At 33.3% G+C, this 25,024-nt stretch overlaps 3 protein-coding genes and 1 long non-coding RNA gene across 11 annotated transcripts; 2 read left to right on the forward strand and 2 right to left on the reverse strand.

Moving 5' to 3' along the window:
* Window positions 1-513: 513 nt before the first annotated feature.
* Window positions 514-5,415, forward strand: Achl (La ribonucleoprotein translational regulator Achilles). 5 transcript variants are annotated; one of them, XM_025217709.2, is made up of 6 exons: window positions 514-1,009; window positions 1,209-2,467; window positions 3,433-3,748; window positions 4,113-4,352; window positions 4,693-5,029; window positions 5,274-5,415. In XM_025217709.2, the coding sequence occupies exons 2-5, from the start codon at window positions 1,700-1,702 to the stop codon at window positions 5,004-5,006; spliced, it is 1,638 nt and encodes a 545-aa protein (XP_025073494.2). In that variant the 5' UTR covers window positions 514-1,009; window positions 1,209-1,699; the 3' UTR covers window positions 5,007-5,029; window positions 5,274-5,415. The 5 variants fall into 5 exon arrangements, with proteins under 5 accessions (XP_025073494.2, XP_088929362.1, XP_088929361.1 ...); XM_089073236.1 differs by lacking the exon at window positions 5,274-5,415 and having other exon boundaries at window positions 1,209-1,813; window positions 1,891-2,467; window positions 4,693-5,233; XM_089073235.1 differs by lacking the exon at window positions 5,274-5,415 and having other exon boundaries at window positions 1,209-1,349; window positions 1,640-2,467; window positions 4,693-5,233.
* On the reverse strand, window positions 5,223-5,783 carry LOC105424780 (uncharacterized). Its single transcript, XR_967561.3, has 2 exons — window positions 5,574-5,783; window positions 5,223-5,507 (listed from the first exon to the last, which is right to left on the reverse strand). It is a non-coding gene; the product is annotated as an uncharacterized LOC105424780 (long non-coding RNA).
* A 125-nt stretch (window positions 5,784-5,908) lies between these two features.
* On the forward strand, window positions 5,909-19,672 carry ca (RCC1 and BTB domain containing protein claret). Of its 4 annotated transcripts, XM_089073228.1 has the most exons (21): window positions 5,909-6,698; window positions 6,864-7,269; window positions 7,406-7,848; window positions 8,515-8,693; window positions 8,775-9,175; window positions 9,668-9,845; window positions 10,091-10,302; window positions 10,614-10,795; window positions 10,971-11,098; window positions 11,522-11,656; window positions 12,279-12,419; window positions 12,851-12,980; window positions 13,108-13,670; window positions 13,851-14,234; window positions 14,397-14,790; window positions 15,184-15,518; window positions 16,303-17,192; window positions 17,584-17,717; window positions 17,807-17,982; window positions 18,114-18,353; window positions 19,355-19,672. In XM_089073228.1, exons 1-21 carry the CDS (start codon window positions 6,653-6,655, stop codon window positions 19,364-19,366), a joined length of 5,709 nt encoding a protein of 1,902 aa, XP_088929354.1. In that variant the 5' UTR covers window positions 5,909-6,652; the 3' UTR covers window positions 19,367-19,672. The 4 variants fall into 4 exon arrangements, with proteins under 4 accessions (XP_088929354.1, XP_088929352.1, XP_088929353.1 ...); XM_089073226.1 differs by having other exon boundaries at window positions 18,114-19,672; XM_089073227.1 differs by having other exon boundaries at window positions 12,854-12,980; window positions 18,114-19,672.
* LOC105424782 (RRP12-like protein) lies at window positions 19,310-25,024 on the reverse strand. Its single transcript, XM_011635199.3, has 5 exons — window positions 20,880-25,024; window positions 20,496-20,681; window positions 20,280-20,396; window positions 19,687-19,846; window positions 19,310-19,514 (listed from the first exon to the last, which is right to left on the reverse strand). Exons 1-5 carry the CDS (start codon window positions 24,283-24,285, stop codon window positions 19,418-19,420), a joined length of 3,966 nt encoding a protein of 1,321 aa, XP_011633501.2. The 5' UTR covers window positions 24,286-25,024; the 3' UTR covers window positions 19,310-19,417.

Raw genomic sequence — 25,024 nt, forward strand, 5'->3', positions numbered from 1 at the left:
TTTTAATCTTATGTGTCTATGTTGTGTCAAATGGAATTTAACTAAATCATCGAATAATATTTTTATATGCAGAATAATAATATCGATCGAGACAATAAATTTTGTTGTGTCGTTTAAGTTTAAATAAAATAAAAATAGTTTCAATATCTTTAAAAAAGTAGATGACAAAAATTATTCTTATTCGACATATTTTTCATAAAATAAAATATTGTATTTTCATTTAGATGCAAGAAAAAAAATATTGAGTACACGTGAATCATTATATATATATATATATATATATATATATATATATATATATATATATATATCGAGACGTGAGGACGTTTTTTTCTGTCACGTTTCGCTCCTTCTGATTATTAATTTTTAATTACAGATTAAATTAATAACAGATAATATTAATAACAGATCAAGGTCAGATCACGCTTCATTTTAAATTAATTCGGCTTGATGCGTATAGTATGATATTATACGATACGATACGACACGACACGACATGATGCGAGATAATGCGATGTGATGCGAGGCGATGCGATACGATGAGATGCGACACAATGCAATGTGATGCGATGTGATGCGATGCGATGCGATGCGATGCGATGCGATGCGGGGCTTGAAGAGCCGAAGGGGCCTTAGGGGCCTTAGGGGCCTTAGGGGCCTTAGGGGCTTTAGGAGCGAGGGACCGAATCCTTTCGTTTCGACGGCTCACGTGGATCTCCTCGTCCTTCATGGCCATATATGTATGGCCAGCCGCACTTGACCTATATATTATTATGCTATTGGCGTACAAATGTAACGCGCGTCGTTTGCGAGTGTACCCGCAGGGTTTTTAACCGAGGTTAAATCTGATTAAGAGTTTGTCGTAAGTTCTCACTCGCTTGTCTATATCTATGTACTTATTTATCTACGTATCCGTTTGCCTACAGTGAATAATCAATCGTGTATAATACGTTCAAAGTTCTACGATAAGTCATAAGTTGCTCATTCTGATATGAAGATGAGATATAAGGTATATTTTATATTTTATATTTTATATTTTATTTTTACTCGTTTGAGTACGTTTGAGTATTCGATGACTCGAGATTTTGACTAATCGATTCACTTTAATTATTTCATTTTACGTGCACATGTGCGTGTATGTAGACTGGATAATGTCTCTCTTGTATCGGAGCTATATTGTACTACAAATTCCCTTTCCTTCGTTCAAGGTTTAATCGGAATGCCCTTCAATCGAATGTCTCATTCTTGACCGGTATTCAAGAAGGCCACGAGACCATTGAGACCATTGCCGCTTTGCCACGCACTGAACTTGGTCGCTGCTATAAAACGGATCGCGCACAGTATGAAAGGTCAGTGAGTGATGGTGAGTGACGATGCGCTATGCGCTATGCGCGTACGCGCTATTCGCTCGAATCTCGCACAATTTTGATACATTTGTGTTTTGAATTACTTTTTTTTTTTCCTTTAACGAAAAAGGAAGATCGATGATGAAATATTAATTTTATCGTAAAGAGAAACGATAAAGAGATTACAATCAATATACATGTGTATACGTGTATATTATATTTTTGGCACAAGTATACGAGAAGACATACGTGTGAAATTTAAAGGAAGAATATAATCATCAAAGTGATTACAGTTACCGACGTGCCGAAAGTTACAACTTGGAGAGATAATCGCTTTCATCTGATAAAAAAATATGGATTTTCAAGTATCTCGAGAATTAAAAGACCAAATTAACAATCCGTTATCCTCGCCTCCACGCATAAAGAAATCTGAGACAAAAGACAGCATTTCTTCTGTAGACAGCGACGTAAGTCTTTCTTTCGACAAAAAGAGTTCTTTCAAGAGTGACGAAGCCGACTCATCCGATTACGATATCGAGAGCAGGTTTGTAAAGAAACTGAATACCGATCAAGATTCGGGTGTAGATTGTGTGGATGATGTTACAACGAAAGAACCGAAGAAACAGAAGACAGAAGTGGCAAATCTGATATCGCAATCGTCAATGGAATCGTCAGTGGTCGCGAGAGCGACACATGATTTCGCGATGCCGAATGACGAATTAGCCGATAAGATATGCGCTCAGGTGGAATACTATTTTTCCGACGAAAATATTATAAAGGATGCGTTCTTGCTGAAACACGTGAAAAGAAACAAAGAAGGCTATGTATCCCTTAAATTAATATCCAGCTTTAAAAAGGTGAAGCATCTAAGCAGAGATTGGAGAGTAGTTGGCGCGGCCTTAACAAAGTCTAAGAAACTCGAGATTAATTCGCAAGGGACCAAGCTGCGTAGAATAAATCCTTTACCACTATTCGATCAGACGGCGCCTTCCAGGACTATCTTAGCGATTAGATTACCTATCGAAAAATTAACGGTCGAATCTGTCGCCGAGATTTTTAAGCCTTGTGGTGAAATAGCTTTGATAAGGGTGCTTAAACCTGGACGTCCCATACCTCCCGAGGTAAATATAAGAGCTACCAATTATACCGATACAAAAATTAATGTAATCGGTGAAGTTCCTGGGGTCTCCTCATTTTTCAATTATCGTCGGCAATTCAACAGAACGGAACGTTACTCAAGCCTGTGGACAATAATTAGTAACTTGGATAATACTTGTTTATCGCGTTTCGATTCTCGTCCGTTGAATTTTTTCACAATTGCACTGTACCGTGATATAATTATGGCATGAACTATTATCGTGACGTAACTTTTATACGTTGTAAAATCAACTTACATTCAATACACTCATTCGCTAACAAACCTCAATCGATTCGTAAGAGCTAACAAAATACCAGAGTTTTGTCGCAGTAACGATTATTTTTCAATCGGATCGATCGTTTTACATCAGCTGTTAACAAATGAGATATTCTACATGTAATGTAATTTTGTTTTCTTTTTTTTTTCACTCATTAAGCAAATTATATCCTTTCAATCGTTGGCATCGACTTTCGAAATTATCACATACGATTTAATTGAAATTTTTCTAAATTTGTAGGTCTTTAATGTTTCGATCACGAATCACGTTTGATTTTAGAAATCTTGGGCGCGTTCTGGGGTGCGTTCAGAAATAACACCGAGTATCATTTTATTCTTATTTAATAATATTCGATTAAAAACAACGGATAAAATGATACATCCAGTGTTTCTGAACTCAGCGGAACAGAGCGATCAGTGAGCGATCAGTCAGCGATTATCAACCTTTACCGTTAGATCTGTAAATTTAGACCCATTATGTCAACGAATTACTCATTACTGTGCGATCGTTGCGTTCCTTCAACGTAGTCGCTTTATCGCAGCTTGTGTAAATAATTAACTGCGAAAGTTATCGTGCATTAATTTTCTATCGTGTAAAATTAATGTTCGATGAAAAGATGTATTCCTAATAATATTGTTGAAACTGGAAATAAAGTTTTAGTAATTACGTAGGTTCGACAGGCAATTGCGAAAAGGCCAGATTTGTCCTCTATCGAAGAGTGCGCTATGATCGAGTTCACGGATTCGGCCTCTGCGCGAATCGCAACTCAAATGGCCTTGGGTGACGCAAAAGTATTCGAATTACGTCACTCGACTGAGAAAAAGAGGAAGCATCAACCTATGAAGAAATCTACCATCAATAGAGTAGCGAGAGAAGATAATCATAATTCGTCTAGTTGTCCCAGCGGATCCGAACCTGAGGATGGGAGAATAAGACACAAGAAAAGTTTTCAAGGATATCCGATGTGTCATACTTACCCCTTTCAAGGTATTACGTTTATATTAAAAAATTTCACAATTTCATTTATATCCTATACGAGATGAATGATCATGGGTCATTTCAGTCGTTGATTTCTCTTTATTTATTTTTTATTTTAATCATTTATTTTAATCATTTTTAACTTTTGATATATCAGATATGATTAAACTTTATATATATATATATATATATATATATATATATATATATATATATATATATTAAGATTTTATTAAAACGAAAATAAACCTCTTTCCGAGGTTTTTTTTTTTTTTATGTACGAATTGTTAAGAATTTTTCGAAAATGTTAAATAATGGTTCGAGTTCTTTTATATTATTGTTATTATTACCGTTTTTATTATTAACATTATAGGGTCATCATCACCGGACACATGGTTATCTCGTAAGCTCTCTTCCTGTTCCATATCCAGTTCCGAAAATGGTTTTATGTCGCGTCGTTTGTCTTCCTGTTCCGGTTCCGGTTCTAGTTCAGATTCCGGTAGACGTTATTCTACGTGTTCGTCCGGCTCCGAAGCAGTTTTCTTTCATCCAAGTTACTCGAACAACTTTTATCATCACGAAAGTCGTCGTTATTCTTGCTGTTCTTCAGCTGGTTAGTAATCATGGTATCTAACATTGACTTAATATTAAGAAAGAAACGATACAATGTAAAAGAAAAAAAATAGGGAGATTGTTACATCCACGAGGATTGTTATCGAGTCATGAAATTCTATAAAACCGTAAGGAGACTTCGATACAGTTTCGTCGTGATTATCTCATCAATCGAGATAATAATCATAATATATTTTATCGTATAGATTTTTCTACATGTCACGCAAATTGTTTATACATGTTTTCCTATATGATACAATCGATGGATAAATGGTCGTTACAATCATAAAATATTCGTATTAAATATTCGTTTTGATTAATAATATTTCGATTTATTATAGGTGCTTCAATGGAATGTCGTGGAAACTGTTATATCGGAAATCGTCGTGGATCGACCGATTACAAGCCATTATTGAGAAGACTATCGACATGTAATCGTATCGATTTCGATACAAATATCAGAACATCGACTCTATGCTCTTCAAGTTCAGAACAGAACGTATTTCATCGTTCGAGAAGCAACAGTATTATCGCAATGACGCATGCGCCTGAAAACGTAACGAGAATGCCATCAGGACCCGACGGTACTCGTGGCTTTCTCAATCGTTCCGCAAAAATATCGATGCCAGCAGAACTTGTTTATCGAATAATATGAAAGGACTCGTATCGATGCTAGCGGTAAGAATAAAAATCTATCGGCGTACTTATACGAAATAATATCGAAGCATCGTTCTAAATTAAATATTTTGCAAGTTAAGAGATTGATAATCAATATAAAACGTTGAATATTCCTTAATTTTTTCTTTTCTATCGAAGAGCTAATACGATATTAAATATTATTAAATTATAAAATGTTAAAAATAAAAAGACGTTATTTCGTTACTGGTATTTATCATTATATGTAGCATTTATTTTATTTTAGGAATACCGAATGAAATAAATTATAATAATGAAATATCGGTTAAAAATTGGGATTTTTTTTTTTAATTATTTGTGTACAGTCGTTATTTGACATTTAGAAATGTATATATACTGTAAGCACGGCTGAGATATTGTTAAGGCTGAATACTCAGCTGAGAACTCCGCGTTGACGGTAGCGACGTACGTTGTGATGAAAAATAGAAGGTCATTCATCCTTGTTCATCTTATCCTTGTCCTAGCACAATTATCAGAAGGTAAGTAGGTGCCAGCAATAAATATTTACTTAACAAAAGGTAAGTACAAAGCAGAAAGGAGAGCAGAGATTCCTTTCTATTGGCAGTAATGTACAGGGAATTTTGATGGTCCCACGAAAAAGGCCGAGATAGCCTTTCCCCGTCTATAGCTGGATGCATGATGAAAACCAGGGTTTGTTCTTTTTAATTGAATAGCTGCACTAGTTCAAAGTTTATCTTTCTTCTTCCGGTGTAAGAAAGAAAGATAAACTGTGAACTAATACCAGTTCAGTCAAAAAGAACAGAGCAGGGGATAGACACAGGTAACTGATTTCGACCAATCAGAAGCTGCAAAGAATATCGGAGATATTTCTGATTGGTCGAAATCTGTTGTCTATTTCCTGTTCCTGTTGCCTGTATTTTTCATTGTGCATCCAGCTTATCATTTGGCCTGTTCTTTTTGACTGAACTGATTGTACTAGTTTACAGTTTTCTTTCTTTCTTACACTGGAAGAAGAAAGATATAAACTCTAAACTAGTGCAGTCAGTTCAGCTAAAAAATACAGGCCCATTGAAAGACTTAGGCTACAGTCAATGTAACACTATAAATCCTTCGAAGCGTTTGATTGTCCAATCAAAACAAAGAATTTTACTAATGCACCAATCAAAAAATGCTTTAAAGCATTTGTAGTAAGCCTTGACTGTACCCTTTACCTTGATATCGACTGAATTTATTTAATCAAAATTGGATTATTTGTTAGGAGTCTGTAGGAGTGTCAATTTTTCAAGAACATCGATAAAATAATATAAGGAAAAGTGGAAGAGGATATAGAGGACTTGTATTATATAATCCTTGGAAGGTTAAAGACACATAGCCGGATTATATATTTATATACTCTCCATCCAGAGAGAAGGAAAAAAAATGAATTTATTTACAATTTTAATGTTTCGCAAAAAACATAATAGTGACAAAATAAAATTGTTATAAAAATGACGTGTTGTATATAAACGCGCACACATTTTATACACGTATATATATATATATATATATATATATATATATATATATATATATTTTATATATATATATATATATAATCTTTTTGTGTCATTAGTACAATGATGGCAATTGATAATATATGATAATATGGTAGATTTTACGTGTATTTCTCAGACAGTTCTAGACGATCCAGGTTAATATAAATAATTAAGATATTTAATAAAAGATTAGTATTACTGTTCTTTATTTGTATATTTGTAATAGATATAATTCTTCGTGTTGTGAAAGATTATGTAGAAGTGACGATTGCGCGCACATATAATATATGTCTGAAGTGTGTATACATCTAATGTTTCAGAAGTATTCATAATGGATTCTGACAGAATAGTGGCGAGTGAAAATTTATTTAAACTGCAATGTTTAATTAAAACCACTGAGATACAGCACAGCGTGCAATGTAAATTGGGAAGGAAATTATTTTTTGCATTGGCTACTAATAATGCTGAAATTATTTTTTATTTTAAAAGAGAATCCTGTTTACCTGTTATTAAAAGAATACCTTGGTTTCAAGGGTTACATAAACAAATTGCTGCTTTTTGTTTTGATCCAAATGGTACTTGGTTATTATGCATAACTTTAGATGGTTCATTATACATATTACCAGCTTTAACTTTAGTCGATGAAAATTGTATTATTGACAAAAGATGGAAAATTGATGATGTAACATATATCCCTTTTGTAAATTCTCAACTTTCTCATTTTAGGTAATTTCATTAAATATAATATATTTTATATATACAATTATCTAAGCTATAGCCTAATGTTTTATTGCCATATTTATTCTTTAATACAATTAATTATATAAGATTTATAAATTATAATTAGTTTTATTGTTTTTAGACCAATAGCTATGACATGGTGGAAAAATATGAAAATATTTATGGATATAGGCGTTATAGGAACAGAATGTGGAGCGATTATATTTATAAATCTTTTAAATGGACAACAATTAGGCATAACATATATTAATGGCAATATAAGCAGTCTACATATTTGTCAAAATGAAAATAATGAGGTTGTATCTCTTTTAATAACTAGCAAATTTCAACGACAATGGCGTTTGCCTTTGGAACATATGTCTTTTAATATTCTATACAATTATGAAAACAAAGAACTGTATAATGATCTAAATTTAAATGTTTACGACAACATGGAAGATTTTATTCCTAATAAATCTAAATTACAAGAACTGAAGCAACTCTCTGTGGGGAAACTGGCTATTCTTAAGCAGAAGTTGATTGATACTAAAAATCAAACATTAGGAGAGAGTTCGCAATGCCATGGTAAATATTAGCATATTTAGTCCAAGAAAAATAAAAATGAGTATATATTATGCTTCTTTTTTTCTAATAATCAAAAAGAAAATTTTTTTTATTAAAAGGATAAATAAGATATATTTTATTTTTGATTTGTTCTTCAATAGTGATAAATGTTGCACACGCATGCATGCACGAGTTTATATATACATATAAAGATACATATAAATGATTCAGAATAATTAGTTTTAAAAGATATATATCATTGATCTGATTCTGAGAATTTTTTCTCACAGTATTTTATTTGAAGCTAGGTTTTTTTAGTTGTACAAGAGGAATTAGTTTGTATATTATACAGAGTGAATATAGAAAACAAACAAGGGTGATGTAATTAGTGAGATACCTATCACATTCAGCTAATTGACATCTATGGGAGTAACTTGTTCTTACCTCTTATACTCAACTTTTAATATGCAAACTATTTTTCTCTACAACTCAAAAGTTCTGTGTCATTACTCTAGTAGTAGTGCTTTTGCTGCTGAGACTTACTGAAAAAATATAAACAAAATTTAAATTATACAAAGAAAGGCATATTGAAATGTAAATTATTCCAAGTGTGGGCTTTTTAGTTGTATTACTATATTTCTTGAACGTAAAATATTAAAGATGACACATTTAATATTAATATCATAGATACTGCATGTATTAAAGAAAACAATAATGGAATACCTGTTAATTTGGAAATATCAGAATCCAAATTAGGTTTTGTTAGTCCAGAGCCAATATCAAAAGATAGTTTCCTATCTTTACAATATGATAGAGAAGATCAGCAATTGTATACATATTATCATCCTGTCACTAATCACATAACGGTAAGATTTTTCATGACATTTCTCCTTTCATTATTATAGCATTATTTTATTAGTCTTCCAATAATAATTTATCTTTTTTAGGTACATGGTCCAAATCTAACTATGGTGCCATTGTCAATGCACAAAGTATTCGGGTCATGCGGGACTGTTCTATTAGCGCACAGATTCTTTTTTATTACCGATGTTAATAAACGTGTACTATATATAATATCTGATCAATTATCGGAGACACATGTTGACAAAGACTGTCAATTTAATTCCGAATCTGTTATTGGAACATTTTCTTTTAAAAATAATAAGGAAGTGATACAGGCTGTGTATAAAGTAACAAATTTCGATAGTACAGTATCGAGAAACATTACTGAAGAAGTCGAGAATAAATGTATCTTACCAAAAAATTTAAAAGATATGAAGATTGAACCATTTAGTTTAGATACATGTATAATTGTCACAAATCGCTGCGTATACGAAGTTGTTTTAAGGTCAGTTAATATTTTCGAAATAAATGGAAATAGCGTTTATAAAGTAATTCAACAAAAAATTTTTATTATGATTTATTAATATTACGATATCTTAAATATGTTTCACATTTTTATAAAAATATCTTAACAAATCTCTTCCCCTCCTCTTTCTCTCCTTTTTTTCTTTATCCCTATAACAATTTTTCTACTGTTACGAAAACAGATTTTGCAATATGAAGTATATACTAAAATATAAAATATTTTTTATTTATTTAAAGCTGAAGAAGTAAACGTATTGCATTACTTTTTGAACGCTTTTTGTACATCAGTTTTAATTAATGATGAAATCTGTACGTGATATTAATTTTTAAATAATTTTATTTGTACAGTACAATATATGTAACATATATGTAAAGTAAAAAAAATAATTATTTAAAAATTAGTATCAGAATCACATACAGATTACTACATGTAAACTAAACATATATATTAAATTATTGTTTCTTTCTTTAGAAAATCTCTTGTATCTATTTTTATGGAGATGATATTGAAGAGAAACGAGTTTCAAAAAGCGGGAAAATTAGCAACTGTTTTTGGATTGAATGGACAACATCTTTTGGAATATGTAGGCGATATATTCCTATCGAATAAAGAATTCTCACATGCAGTCGCTTCATATAAAATGTCAAAGGTAGATAAAGGCTGAAGATCTCTTTCTCTTTTATACATATATATTTTTGCACGCTACGACGCACATACAGATTAATGATTTTTTCCACATTGTTTTTTGTAAGGAATAAAAAAATATTTTTTTATTATTTAACAAATATTAATCTTAACTATCTTACATAAAAGAAGATAAAAATTCTCAGAAAAAATCGGAAATATACTTTTTATCATACATAAATTGATTTTTATTCAACATTTTTATTTCAGTGTAAATTATTAAAGAGCGTGTTAAAATTTGCGTCGATCGGACATACTTCAGAATTATTAAGTTGTCTTACTCATTGTTTATTGACACCTGTCATTACTGAGATGCCTATTGCAACAAGAATACATTTATCTAATTTGTGTATACTTGCCTTTATCGAAATGACACTGAGGGTTTGGTCGGAACAATCTAAAACGATCTATAAGGAGTTTTTGTAAGTCACATCAAACACAATATTAATAAAATATTGCATGATATGTAAAATAACAAATATGTGTTTATTGATGATTTTGAAATTTCAAAACAATGAACATCAAAAAAGAAATATTTTTCTCTCACAATGCTCAAATGCTTTTCGCATTTTACAAAACTTTGTTACAATATTTATAAATCTTTCTCAAATATTTATAAATCCTCTATTTTGTCCATCATTTTTCTATCTGAATAATTATGATTGAAAAACAGACGATTGTAATACACACGCATATATACATTTTATATGGAAGAGTCTATTTCCATCTTTAGGTATTTTTTATCTACAAATACATTTTACGACGAATTACTAGCTATTAATATAGCTGGTCAAACTTATCTTTGGGAGGTATTACACCATTTAGCTACGCAAAGAAGTCTATACGGTCAAATGTTGGATATTCTCATAAAGGCGATACAACTGTTTGGCACAAACGACATTCATCCAAAATCATGTAATGTATACGTGCATACATTAGACACACATAGGATTACATATTTACCATGTACTTTTACGTACAAACACACACACACACACACACACACACACACATACATTTTATATTTATATTAAAATAAAATTTATATAAAATCACTGTGTGGAATCTAATATGGATTTTTATTTTATAGATGGTTTACTCATATGTTTAAGTGAATCTGATCTAATGCAATCGATGATATTGAACTGTGATTTAGCTAGATCTCATATATTATTTGTGCGTAGTAATCTGCGAGAGTCTCAAATCTTTGTGCTTCAGGTGAAATCTTTAATTTAACATTTATTTACTTGATAAATATTTGATAATGATTGATGATAATTTTGATAATTATTTACTTGCATAGAGATAAGAATTTTAAATTTCAAATTAATTATTAAATAAATTAAGATAAAAAGGGGGGAGAGAGGGAGAGAGAGAGAGAGAGAGAGAGAGAGAGAGAGAGAGAGAGCAATGTAGAAATAAATTATTTTATATTTTACATTCATAGAATTTGCTTGTATACGAAAAGAATATAGTTTCGGTCGAGTTAATTTGACGCAAGTATTTGTAAATTTATGTTCAATACTCGGTTTTATGGAATTGAAACTGAATTTTAAGATTTCTTTATATAATTATATAATTATTATATAATTATTATTTATATAATTATAATTATGATCAACAACTTAAAATATTTCACAGAGATTAGTAACATTATACGATCCGACAAATCCAGTATTACGACCTAAACTAGTACAATGTAAAGCACATCGTAGAACAGCATCACACAATTTGCGATCTGATCAATATGATTCTACAGATTCTATAGATAATATCGTGAGTATCGAATTTCTGATGTATAGGATTTTTCCAAAATTCGCGCACGAATAATTTATGATTACGAAAGTTTGTTGTTTGTTTTGTTGTTTATCTATAAATTATCTAGGCTATTTAAGAATAAAAAACTTTCAAATAAAATTTTATAATTTGTTTATAGATATTTGATTAATATGATTAGATTTTAAAAAATTTATAAAGATAAATAATACTAGACAAAGAGTTAAAAAAACTAAACTTAATTTAAAAGAAAGTTAAAACGCTAATTTTGGAATATCATTCACTTTAACGTATAATCAATTATTCTTTTTAAATAACACACATTTAGATTAATCCACAAATTTTTAGATTAATCAATTTTTTTTAATTAAAACAATGAAATTTCTGACATTGTACAATTTCTGTAATGAAACCTGAAATTTTATTATGTTCTTTTAAAGCTTGCAATTTTAAGATATTTTTTTTATCATCTGTTTTTTTCCTTGTGCAGTCTTAGTTTACAAGAAATTTCTTAACTATTAAAATGTTTTCTGCAATTTTTAATTTGAAAAATTGATTTCGAATTAATCAAGAAATCTGTCTTTCGAGGGTATCAATATTTAATATCAGAAACATTTTATAGGAACAGCCTGATACACTCATAGAAGAGATAATAGAAACATTTATATTGATTTTATTAACACTCATCCATAAGAAACGATTATTAAATCCTAATTTCAAATTCACTCTTTTATATGATGTCCAGTTACCAGAGATAAGCAAGGTAATTTTAATCCATTTCTGTATTTGGTAAAAAGAAAACGAGATTGTTTATACTTTAAGACACCTTTATTAATAAAAAATTACAGAATTCAAAGCTTACCTGTTTTTCTCAGACTGTGGAAATTTTTTAGAGATTTTGTTAATCTCCTATTTCATATCTCGAGAAATATTTTTTTTACGCCTCTCTAGACGATATTTGTCACACAATTTCTAATAAGGATAAAATCCATTTTATATCAAACTAGCGTGACACGAAATATCCGATTTGGATATTTAAATACTTGCCCGAGAAAGGATTGTAATAGTACAATTTGAATGTGGAAAAGATACAACATCCTGACCCCGATCTCATTCAATCTCATTTTCTATTTGCCAAATCTCAAATTTCTGCGAAATTATTGGATTGTCTCATAATTTATATCTTAATCCAAGCAGGAATATTCAAAAATGGGTCTACATGTTGATTTTAAGAGAAGATCACTAAGTGCTGGATTTTCTCACGTTGCACTTATTAGAAACGGTAATATCTATACTTGGGGAAGTTCAGTACAAGGTTGCTTAGGTACGTACATTTCTCGTTTAAAGCGTAACTCATTTCTTGATTTAATTCCCCTCGTTTGATCGTTCATCGAATCCCTTTTTAATAATTATTTCAATAATTATTTTTTCGTACATGTCATAATTGATAGGAACTGGCTCTAGTGTTTTGCGATATGGGACACCACACGCCATATGTTTCTTCAAAAGTATGAAGATTGAAGTTTTCAGTGTATCATGTGGACATTGCCACACCTTGGCGGTGACCAATAATGGAATCTACACTTGGGGAGCTAGTCAGTTTGGCCAGTTAGGACTTGGCAAAGTGTTACAATGTTCGAGTCCGGTATTAATTACTTCATTAGCGCAAGAAATTATTGTCGATGCAGTAGCTGGACAATATCATTCTGTAGCGTTAACTGCAGACGGCAGAATATTTACGTGGGGTTGGGGTATTCATGGCCAACTGGGTCATGGTAATACCGACGAGAAAGCTCTACCATCCTTGGTCAAGGATCTGCTTGGTGTAGTCGTGTGTTATATCAGTGCTGGATACGCTCACACTTTAGCATTATCAATGGATGGTATTGTGTACGCCTTCGGGTGTAATATTCTTGGTCAGTTGGGATCAGGTAGTAACATCAAAAGTTCTATCCCGATGAAAGTATCATTACCGGATGAAATAACACTTATAAGTACTGGATACTTTCATAATGTAAGTCGGTAAATGACACGTGTGACCTATTTTGTTGTTTTCTTTTTTTTCTTATTTTAACATAATACGATTATTACATCAAAATTACTCGTTACATTTCGTAACGAAATATCAAATAATATTTGTAATGTCGTGAACAATAATGATTTCACACACACGTATTCTTTTCCATGTTTACAGTTAGCCGTTAGTAACACGAACAAATTATATATCTGGGGTGCAAGTCCACAGGTTCTTAGATTGCAAGCGCAAGCGCAAAAGAAGACTCGTATACTAGAGCAACAAGATGCTAATGAGAAAAAGAATAAGGTTTTAGAAGATTTGGAGAAAGTACCAAGTGACGTTACAAATTTAAGCGAAAAAATAAAAGAAGACTGTTTGATGGATAATGTAATCAAATCTAATCAAATAGAAACGATTACTTCCGATGTAGACATGCAAAAGAAGTTTGAAACTGAAAATACAGATTTGAAGAACCTCAACTTTGATTTGCTCGAGGAAAATCAGGCACATTTAAAACCATCCGTTGTCGATACAAGTTTAGTAAAAGGGCAAATTAATCAGGTTCGTAATGTATAAAAGATCTATTATTCTAATGATATTTTACAAATTTGGTGTATCTTTAAATGTACGGAGAATACATCTCGTGACATTGATAGAAAAAATCCTGCATGCTTTATTCAAATATTAGTATATGATACGATTTGTAATTATTTGTGTATGTAGATATCAGCTGGCTGTCATCATAATGCATTGATAACAAAAGATGGTTCTTTATATACATGGGGCCGCAATTTAGACGGTCAGATAGGTAATGGCACGCGGCGAGAAGTGCCAATTCCGACACCGTTATATTATAATTCAGCCTGTATTTATGCACAAATACCTCCTAGACACAATGATATAAAAAGAATGCAAAATCGGGATTTTTTGGACATTAGCATCAAATCGGATAATTTGTTGACAAATAACGGAAATGTGTCTGAAAATGAGAATATCAGTGACTCATCAAAGTCGATACATACAGGAGACGCTTATGTGAATAAAGAAAGAATCAATCCCGTAATTAATGTTGTTGGGATTGCTTGTGGATATGATTATACGATCGCGATACAACCAGGTTACAAAAAACAAAAGATGTTATATCTTTATTTTTAATCATGTGCCTTAATATTTAAATTTTTTAACTTAAAGACAAAATACTTGATTTATGAATAAAATGTGACTTGATAGAGAGAGAGAGAGAGAGAGAGAATCTTATCTTGAATCTTCTTAATTTAATCAAACATTAGGTTATTTATGTGCTATTTGATATGATATTCTAGTAATGATTTAAAATTAATTAAATCTAATTAAAAATAAAATTTTCCAACTTATTTGAGCCTCTTTGTGAGACACTATATGCAAAAGTGCCTTGTTAACTCATTCACTCACTTGCTTATGCACACATCAAACTTGATTTTAAATTAAGAATAAAAAGGTGTATACATGTTATATAGTTTATTTTTTTTAGGAGGTACGGTACTAGCTTGGGGTAATAACAGTAGAGCACAGTTGGGTCGTATTCCTGCGAAAGAGGCACGTGACGCTGATGATAAACTCGTATTGTTGAAATCATCGAAGCGAATAATACGAGTTCCTAATGCGATACACATAGCTTTGGACGTTCCTAGTCAAGTACCTGGTATTTCTGCTCCGATGATATCTTATCAATCTAATGAACCATTTTCTCTCACTGGATTGGGTTATCCTTTAAGCGTTATTGAAAAGTCTCCTGGGCAATTAACGCTTCATTATGTTTTGGAACATTTCTATGGTTTATATAATTCTGACAACATTATGAAAAAGGTTAGTGATTTGCTTTATCTAATAACTTGTCTGATTAACAAAAAACTATGCATATAATAATAATAATGATGATGATGATGATGGTGATGATGATGATGATGATGATGATGATGATGATGATGATGATGATGATGATGATGATGATGATGATGATGATGATGATGATGATGATGATGATGATGATGATGATGATGATGATGATGATGATGATGATGATGATGATGATGATGATGATGACGATGACGATGACGATGACGACGATGATGATGATGATGACGATGACGATGACGATGACGATGACGATGACGATGACGATGACGATGACGATGACGATGACGATGACGATGACGATGACGATGATGATAATAAGATATAGACAAGAAAAAAAAGGAAAATATTTATTATCTTTTCCATCATTTAATCAAATTAACATCTCTCGTAAACGCATGAATCAATTTTGCATAACACATCACTTATCATACAGCAAGACTTTAAAATTAATACGGTTCAATTTTTTATACGTATCGATTTGTTTTTCTTCATCGAAATAATATAAATGTAAGGTGTTGATTTTTTCCCCGAAACATATATATATATATATATATATATATAAAATATAATAAATATAAAATATAGTAAATATAATATATAAAATATAGTATTATCTCTCAATCTCTCAATATATGTAAAATGTAATTTTAACTTGAAGTAAAATATAATATATAACAATACTGTTACCAACAAGACCTCTTTATATATATAAGGTGAATCTTTTCCATTACAGTGCGTCGAATTAGAGAATTATCAAGCTTGTTCGAAAATAGCAATATTAGAGAATAACATTCTAAGTGCTTTCACTTATCAATTGAAAGTGTTACATAAATTGAGTCTTCAATCGTCTAGAAATTATCCAATATCGAAAATTCCGCATAAAACAATAGCGTCCACAATTAAGATTAGTTCACAAAAGGCAGAGATGACGACGGATTCTATGTCAGCCCGAAATATTAAGAAAAATACTGAACTATTTAATAGGCAAGCGGAGAAGAATTTTATTGAATCTTTAGAGAACAGTGTTGTACGGAACTGGACGAAGATTTCTACGAGTAGATCACTGAATAATTTGCAAATGCTCGCACAAGAATTATACTCTTTCGACTGTCAAGGTGGCTTGGAAGAATTATGCAAAACTCAAAGAAACGACGATTCCTTGTCGAACATTAACAACCGCTCTGACACTGAATATAATGCTAACGAAGATGAACAACAAGTATGGATTGAAAATCTTATGCTTAATGAAAACGATTCGCTGCTGCAGCACAAAAACATTACTTGTCGTTCTGCGCAAGATTTAACTCGATCAATCTGCACGAAAATAATATCGAATATCAATGACAATCAAACGAATCAGGGCGATACGTATGAAAAGAAGACTATGTTTTCAGACCAGGTGTCTTCACGTGCTCAAAGGAATTATGTAATCAACGAAACTATAAAAGCCTTAAAGTTTTATTTAAAAAATATTAATGGTGAAGCAAATACCATAAAATGTGAAATATTGTATCATGCAATTGATTTTTGGATTGAACACAATTTACCGATGCAAAGTTTGGAAAATATTTTTTTCGAACATATACATATCATTTATTATCCTCTTGGATTATTACTCTTTTGGTAAGTCGATATTACGGCAATAAAAGCAGATTGTGCTTTTTTTTATCACAACAGTTGTTTGCGTTTTTCACAACAGCTATGCTCTTTTTAATGTAATTTTTAATGTAATGTACTTAATATACTTAATGCAGAGTTTCTAAAACTTGAAAGTACAATTTGGGGGGGCTTTAGATCTTTGATAAATCATTGTTATTAAGCATCGAATTATAAGAAAATAAGAAAATAAGAAAGTAAAAGAGAATCTATGCTACGGTATATGTGCCATATTGAAATTATATTCTCTGAAACTGTACAAGTATAAGCAATTTTCTTCGCATCAAAAGCAAATCAAAATTGAAGTAAAATGAGACTGATATGAAAAACATTACTTTATATTATTATCATTTTACAGTCGAGACATGATAGAAAAATATTTAAATGTAAACAAGTATGATGATGAAGGAACGGACTGGTGCGCGAACAACTTATTCTCATTCAAATTCTGCCTTCAAGTACTATCGATATTAATGCAACATATAGATGAAGGTTGTTATATTGATGTTTTATCTTTCAAGATACTTTTAAAGTGTAATGGAATTAAATAACACAATAGAGGGATAATTGTTATATTTCAGACGATCCTATGCCGGAATATGTTAAAATTTTCTCCTCTTTAATGGCGGACAATTATGGTGCTCCTTTAAATAGACATCCAAGTTCAAGTAGAAATAATCCCAAACAAATGATGGAAGGAATTGTTAATACAATAATTTCTCAAATGGAAGATTCTAGATTATTTGCACACATTAAGGTATATAATATTATATTAATCAAGATGTTGGATCTATGAGACATTTCAATTGGTTTTTATTATATTCAGTCACATTAAATTAGCGTTGTATTTAACGTTATTAATTCTTGTTAATATTAATATTATAATAGGATTCGGAAACTGTAAATCACTTACTTACGATGGAAGAAGATAATATGATATTTACTTGTGGACATTACTTTCCAATCTCCCTATATAAAGCGGATGTTATTCCAGCAATGGAAACGGAATTATTGACATCCCAATCATTAATACTTCCGTGTACATCGCAATATTTAGGAAATGTATTATCCCATGCATCCAAGCCGGAAATTCTATGCCCTTTATGTATAATTGAAGCATTGAGAACGGTAATTAAAGATTGTGAATAAAGTTGTGTTAATTTTGGTACGGTCACATATTATCTTTGAATTAATAAATCATTGTGGATGGATGAAAGATCTAAATATATAGGATGCGTAAAAAAATCTGGATATAGTCGAATACCTCGTAAATAATGCAATTTTGAAAAAAAAAATTTCAGACAAAAGTTATAAGTTTCGAGGAGGCCACATGATTATGATATTAATTCATTTATAAATAGGGTTATAGGTTTTTTTATGACTGTCATTTTTTTAATGGGATAATTTAATGGGATAATTTTTTATCATGTGATAAGATTCCTTTAGTTATTCTAAATATAGGAATATTAAGGTACAAATAATTTACAAGATATTTTATTTTGGCATATTCCGACATAAAATATCTCGCATATTATTAATTTTTTGATAGCAGTACTTATTTTTATGCATAAAATGATAAAACAAATCGATTAACGTAAAGGAGGTACATAGTTGCTTTAAAAAAAATATGCAATTAGCAAAATGCAAGTACATATTTTTTTTAAGACAATCGATTTGTCTCGTTATTCTGTACATTAAAGTATTAAAATACGGTTATAAAAAAAATTGTTAATTTACGAGATATTTCTTACGTTTATCAGAATGAAGTCTAAGGCATCTTGTAAACTATTAACTTTTTGACATTTATACCTTTTTATATTTCCAGAATAACTAGAAGAATCATATTGCATATAAAAAATATACTCTATTAAAAAAATAATGATCATAAAAAAAATTTTCGGCAGTGACCTCATCCGTAGATGAATCAATATTACGTAATTACGTGACCTCGAAACTTTACGACTTATGTCAGAAACTTTTTTTTTTTAAATTGCATAGTTTACGAGATATTCGACTTTTAGCGAACTATATATATATGTATATGTATATGTATATGTATATGTGTACACTCATTCAGACAATGATTTAATTAAAGATAAATATATTTGAGAATAGAAGAATTTTTACAGATAAACTTATGATACGGTGTGCGTCATTAGACAACATGATCAATGAGTAGAACTGTTATTTGTTTAACCTTTTCTTCGTTTATTCCGCATACCTATACGAGCGCCTTTTCTCGTTCCGGAGACTATACTCTGGAATTTACCTGCATTTTTCTTCCTCTTTCTGTAAAGCACAAATATATTAAATTTATTAATATATTGATAAATTAGAAATACATACATACACACGCGCGCGCGCGCGCGCGCGGTGTGAGTGTGTGTAAATATGTATATATAAAATATATGAAGTACAACAAATAAAGATCTAAAGGAAAAGAAAAACATGTATTATTAACCTTTTATTCAACATGGATCTTGTTAAAGGTACGTATGCATAGGGATCTGGTCTACCCTTCCTCTTAATATCTCCTCGTGCCTTTGTCGCGCGATATTCCGAACCAGGTTCGTAGTCTACTTTCCTCGCTTTTAACAATCGATGAATACCTGATCCGCCAACTAAAATTAGAGAAAAATTGATGTAAAATATTTAACTAATGTAACATTTTAGTATAAAAAATAAATTGTTCGTTATTTATTGCGATAATCATTACAACAATACATTAGTTCAGTTATCATCGTAACATCGTCGATAATAAAAATTTAATCGCAAGTCCAACATTTTTTATTCGTCATATCAAACATAAAAAATAAACTTCGTCTTATAAAGCTGGAGTGCGTTCAGAAATAATATCCAAATGTACCCAGGTATTTCATCCTTATTTAACATTTGATAAACATTTGTTTTAACAACAAGGATGAAATGATACATTTAATATTTCTGAACCCAGCTCTATCTGTAAAGTAATTCCGGTAATTTTTTTTTTCCAAATTGAAGTGAAGTAGCCTTGTGCAAAAAACATCTTGCAGAAGAATTCATATTTATATTTACCTCGATATTTCGACGTGGACTGACTCTTTAAGCTCATCATGTCTGACATATTCTCGTTGCGTTTACGTTTATTGCCAATACTTTTTGCCGTTACTACTGATACGTCATCTTGGTCTTCTACGAAATATATATCTCGTGACATGATTTTTTTTGCGTTTTCATAAATTGTTCTCTTTTTGTATGTTTACAGAATACAGAATAAAGTAATCGTCTTACCGTAATCGTCTTCTGAATCACTCCGGAGGAAAGAAGCTTTTCTCTTCTTCTTATTCCCTTCTCCCGCATCGCTGTCCTTATCATTATCGTCCCTAATAATGAGACGACCATCAGGTGTAGTCTTGAAGCCATAATCCTTCACTTTCTTTTCTGGAATCTTTGGATTTGATACACCCGGTTGCGTTGCTAAGACATACAAACAAGACGAGATTAATTGATTATTTATTTACACGACCACAAAACGGCTGTTGGCTAAAATGTAACTTGATTATTGTCTGCAGGAAAAATTGTGATAGAAAAAGAGCAATAAAAAATTGTTGAATTAACGAAATAAGTGTGAGAGATGGGAAGGCCCAGGTATGTGAACATTCGTTATAAACCAACTTGTAATATTTTTAGCAGCTACGGGATCTGCAAGATCGACTATATTATCTTCACTCTCTTGAATCCAAGCCAAGTCCTTCCTTGAAGGTTTCCTCTTATTCCTCTTTGCTTCTTCGTTCTCCGTAACTTGAAATTCCTCATCGCTGTCGGCCAATATTTCTTCTATGCTTTTGGGTTTCCTCTTGGCATCAAAATCCTCGTCGCTGCTCATCTCCAGTCTCTTGGCTCGCTCGAGCTCCCGTCTCTTTCTTTTCATGTCCATCACCTTATTAATGTTCTTCAGTCTCTTGTGCAGAATCGTGTCCGAGGCCGGTATCATACTCGATATCAATCCTATGCCATACTTCCTGATCAATTTGGTGAAGATGTCTCGCACCTTTTGACGAAAGTGACGCTTACAATCTTCGCTCATCCGCGATAGAGCATCGACTATCCTTGGCAATGCCGGTGCTATCATGGCGGACGGTGTCACCGTGATATACACCTTAACATAGGACAAGGCGGACTCAACTATCTCTCTCGTGGGACTCGTCAGAATGGTGCAGGCATGTTCCAAGATCTCTCCGACAATTTCAGTGCCCAGAGAATCATTGTGATGATAAGTGATGGACGCCAGAGCGAGGAGGCTGGCGCTAACGTATGCTTGCTCACCGCCTAAGCCAATCATTAGCATGTCGGCGTAATCCTTGAGACGCTCCGGATTATCTAGAAACCTCTCGGCGATCACGTTGAGTAATTGATACGCCGCGTCACGACATCTCTCGTTGATGTCTTTGACGCAGAGCACAGCTTCTGGCACTATGGCTTCCAAGAACTTGGTCCCCTCGAGCTGCGGATGTATTCGGACGAGATGCACCAAACATCGCAGACGCGCTCCTCTACTCGTTTTAATCACGCTAGTCGCTGATGAAATCAACGTCTTTTGAATCTGGCGTCGATGCTCGAGCAAGAATTGCTCGCAAATCTCCGTCTTGTTATTACATATCTCCTCGAGAAAGCGATAAGCTTTCTTTTGCTCCTTTTGCTTAGCATCGTCTTTAAGAAATGGCACGCACGCATCATCATAGTATTTGGTCAATCTATCGATGTCCGTATAGCCGATCAGCGCTCTCGTCAGATCATAGGCGCTTTCCTTGAAGAAGTCCGTCACGTTCGGCTCCGCGAGCTTGCTCAGCGCTCGATCAAACAGCTCGTTCGCCAAATCGATATTCGTGATCATCAGGTAAATCTTGATCGTGTCGAATGCGGCAAGTCGCACTCCCTCCTCATCCGTGCCGCTCGGCTTGATTGTATACAGATTGAACAGAATCGGCAGATAATTCTTAGCGAAGCGAGCGAGTTCAACGATGTCGTCGGTGTTGTTATTCTGCCTTGCCTTGGTGATCAGTTTTCGCAGAGCTGCCATCGCCGATAGCCTCAGATCTTTTCGGTCGCTAATAGCCATACCCAACAACTTGGCAAGATGCTTGAAATTATCCTTCACATCACTAGCATTGTTGCATATGGTCGGTAAGACGGACCAGAGTTGTGTTATCAAACATTCGTACGTCTTGCTGTCTACGAAAGAGCCCTTGGTCATCTCCTCGCATCGCCGAGCGATTGGCAGTAAAGTATCCTTAAAGAAGGCAATAGTGCCGCCCGTTATACAGTCCTTTAGCAGCGGTATCATCCAACTCCGTCTGAGATTTATCATTTTTCCATCGTCGGTTTGAAGGGGGAGAATGCTCAAGACGGTTTGCGGCCCCATAGCTCTAATCGCTGCTCCAATCGCGTACTCCGCCTCACGGTTGTATGCAAAGTCGTGGAAATCTCGCAAATTTCCCAGAGTCTTGACGATGCCTGCGAGTTCCTGGAGTTTGAGCTTGCCAATCACTTGGAAGAGGATAGCCGTTAGATGAAGAACGTGGCGCCAAGCTCTAAGATACTGATAACTCAATGTCTTGTGCATTATCTCAATGATACGCCTCAAGGTCGACTCGTACTTGCCGATCGCTCGCTCCTCGTTCTCGCAAAGAGAACCCACGCACTCCTGAAGAATGGTTTTAATGGTGTGCGATACTCCAGCGACGACTTCCGTTTTGTCGGAAAGCCAGAGCTCGATGCACCTGTTGAACATTTCTGGTAACACACAGTCCAATGTCGAAAAGACGTCGAAAGCCGAGCTCGACTGTCTCGACGCTTGGCCTGCTAGACATACCAGGTTGCAGTGAGCCTCCTGCATGACCGTCAACCATGCCAACGTTGGCTGTGTATCGTTTGCAGAGGGTTGATAATCATAAAGTGCCTTAATGATATTCGCGTTTATTTGGAAAGGCAATGTTGTCTCTGATGGCTTCGTAACAAATAATCCATGCAGCGTTTGCAGACAGCACGATGTTATCACGGCGTTCTTTAACGTCATGATACTCAGTATACGTTCGCAGATAGTCTTTACATGCGACTTTGGCAATTGTGACATTATGTCTTTCAGCAATGTAAGAATATGCAAAATAGTGGTTACCCCTAGAGATGATCCTGGTTTACAAGCGGCGTCGAATTGGGCGATGCAATGCATCGCAACTTGTCCCGCAGCCGGATGATGAGTTGACGGTTTCTCGCTCTTCATCGTGTCGCTGCTCTTGAGAATGGCACATATCCCACGTTGGGCAGATTTGCGTACCTTAGGCTTGGCGTGAGTGATACATGATAATATAGCATTCAGTACCTGCATCGTCGAAGGATTCTCCCAAACGGCATCCTCTTGCGCTTGAAATAACAGTGAGAGACAGCCTAGACAATGCCGCAAAATCAAATGGTTCTCACTGATGATGTATTTTAATAGAAGCCGAAAGAGAGTCTGACTTGTCGCTCCAAATTGTAAAATCAATACGTTTCTGGGTACTGTTCTCAGACACATTCCTAACAGAGACAGCGTAGCAGCCACGGATGTATCTTCTTCCACCGCCTCCAAAGTACTCATTAATGCAGCAAAATATTCAGTCGAGCTTTCATTGCCACCGTTCTGCTTGATGATCTCTGTGACAGCCGCCAGCACTGCCAACATCTCTTTATGTACGATCGAATTCGATTGAAAGTGACTGAGGAATCTGCCAAAAGAAATATTAGAGCAATTGCTATAATTGGTAGCAAACGTCTCGTATGTATTCACCGTCCCGTCTATGGTGCTCTTAAGCTGATCCTCATCTATGTCGAGTTTGGCGAAATGCGGTTCGATACCTTGGATGGCATCGTGTCTCTGTAAGTCCTCCTTTGTAATACCACCTGGCGTGCTTGAAAAATCCTTAAAAAACATGCCAGTGGCTTGCTCGCGATGCTTGGTTGTCATCGGATTGGAACTGGAACTTTGACCCTTTGCCCATCGCTTCGCCTTCTTTCTACTTCCCAAACGAGGTGCTAGCTTGCCCATTTTCTTCGTAAATCGTAAATCGTAAATCGTAAATCGTAAATCGTAAGTCGCGAATCGTGAATGTAATCCTTTATTTTAGCTTTCTTTTTTCTTTTTCTTCCTTTTCCTATTTCAATTTTCCAAACTTGCGAAAACTACCAATGTTCCATATTTCAACGATTTTTCCAAGTCAAATATCAAGGATCAGATGTTTCTTCTTTTCTTCCTGTTCGTTTCCGTTAGTAACTTTTACCGTGCCTTCTGTTCTTTCAAACTGTATGACACAAATTTCTAAACCTTTATTATCGGATAAGACTTTTTTTTTTTTTTTTTTCTCTTTTCCTCCGGTTGGAGGATGTCGGATTAATTCCGACTATGTGTCTTCAACCCTAGGGTTATATAACACAGGTTTATCTAAATCCTTTATAAGTTTCTCTGTATTCTGTGATATTCTAGTTCAACTTTCTCTTTATCCACGTTTAGCTTTCTCTTTATCCTTAACAAATTGCATGATCGGATAAGACAAAACGAACAAGGTTATCTACAGTCTTTGAGAATCATTCGCACACGTGCGGAAAACATGCTTGATTTAACAGAAACTAGAGTCCCTATACTAAGGGCCAATCAAAAAATGCTTCGAAGCATTTGTAGTATCAAGTGGACTGCACCCTACGATGCTAGAAATCGATCCGAAATCTCGGACAGAGAAAAAATTGACCAATTGCAGTGACTATTTCCGCCAATTGAGCAATATGGTCGG

This window comes from Pogonomyrmex barbatus, unplaced genomic scaffold (assembly GCF_055798465.1).
Source record: "Pogonomyrmex barbatus isolate J1 unplaced genomic scaffold, ASM5579846v1 scaffold14, whole genome shotgun sequence".
In the NCBI taxonomy this organism is placed as follows: domain Eukaryota; kingdom Metazoa; phylum Arthropoda; class Insecta; order Hymenoptera; family Formicidae; genus Pogonomyrmex; species Pogonomyrmex barbatus.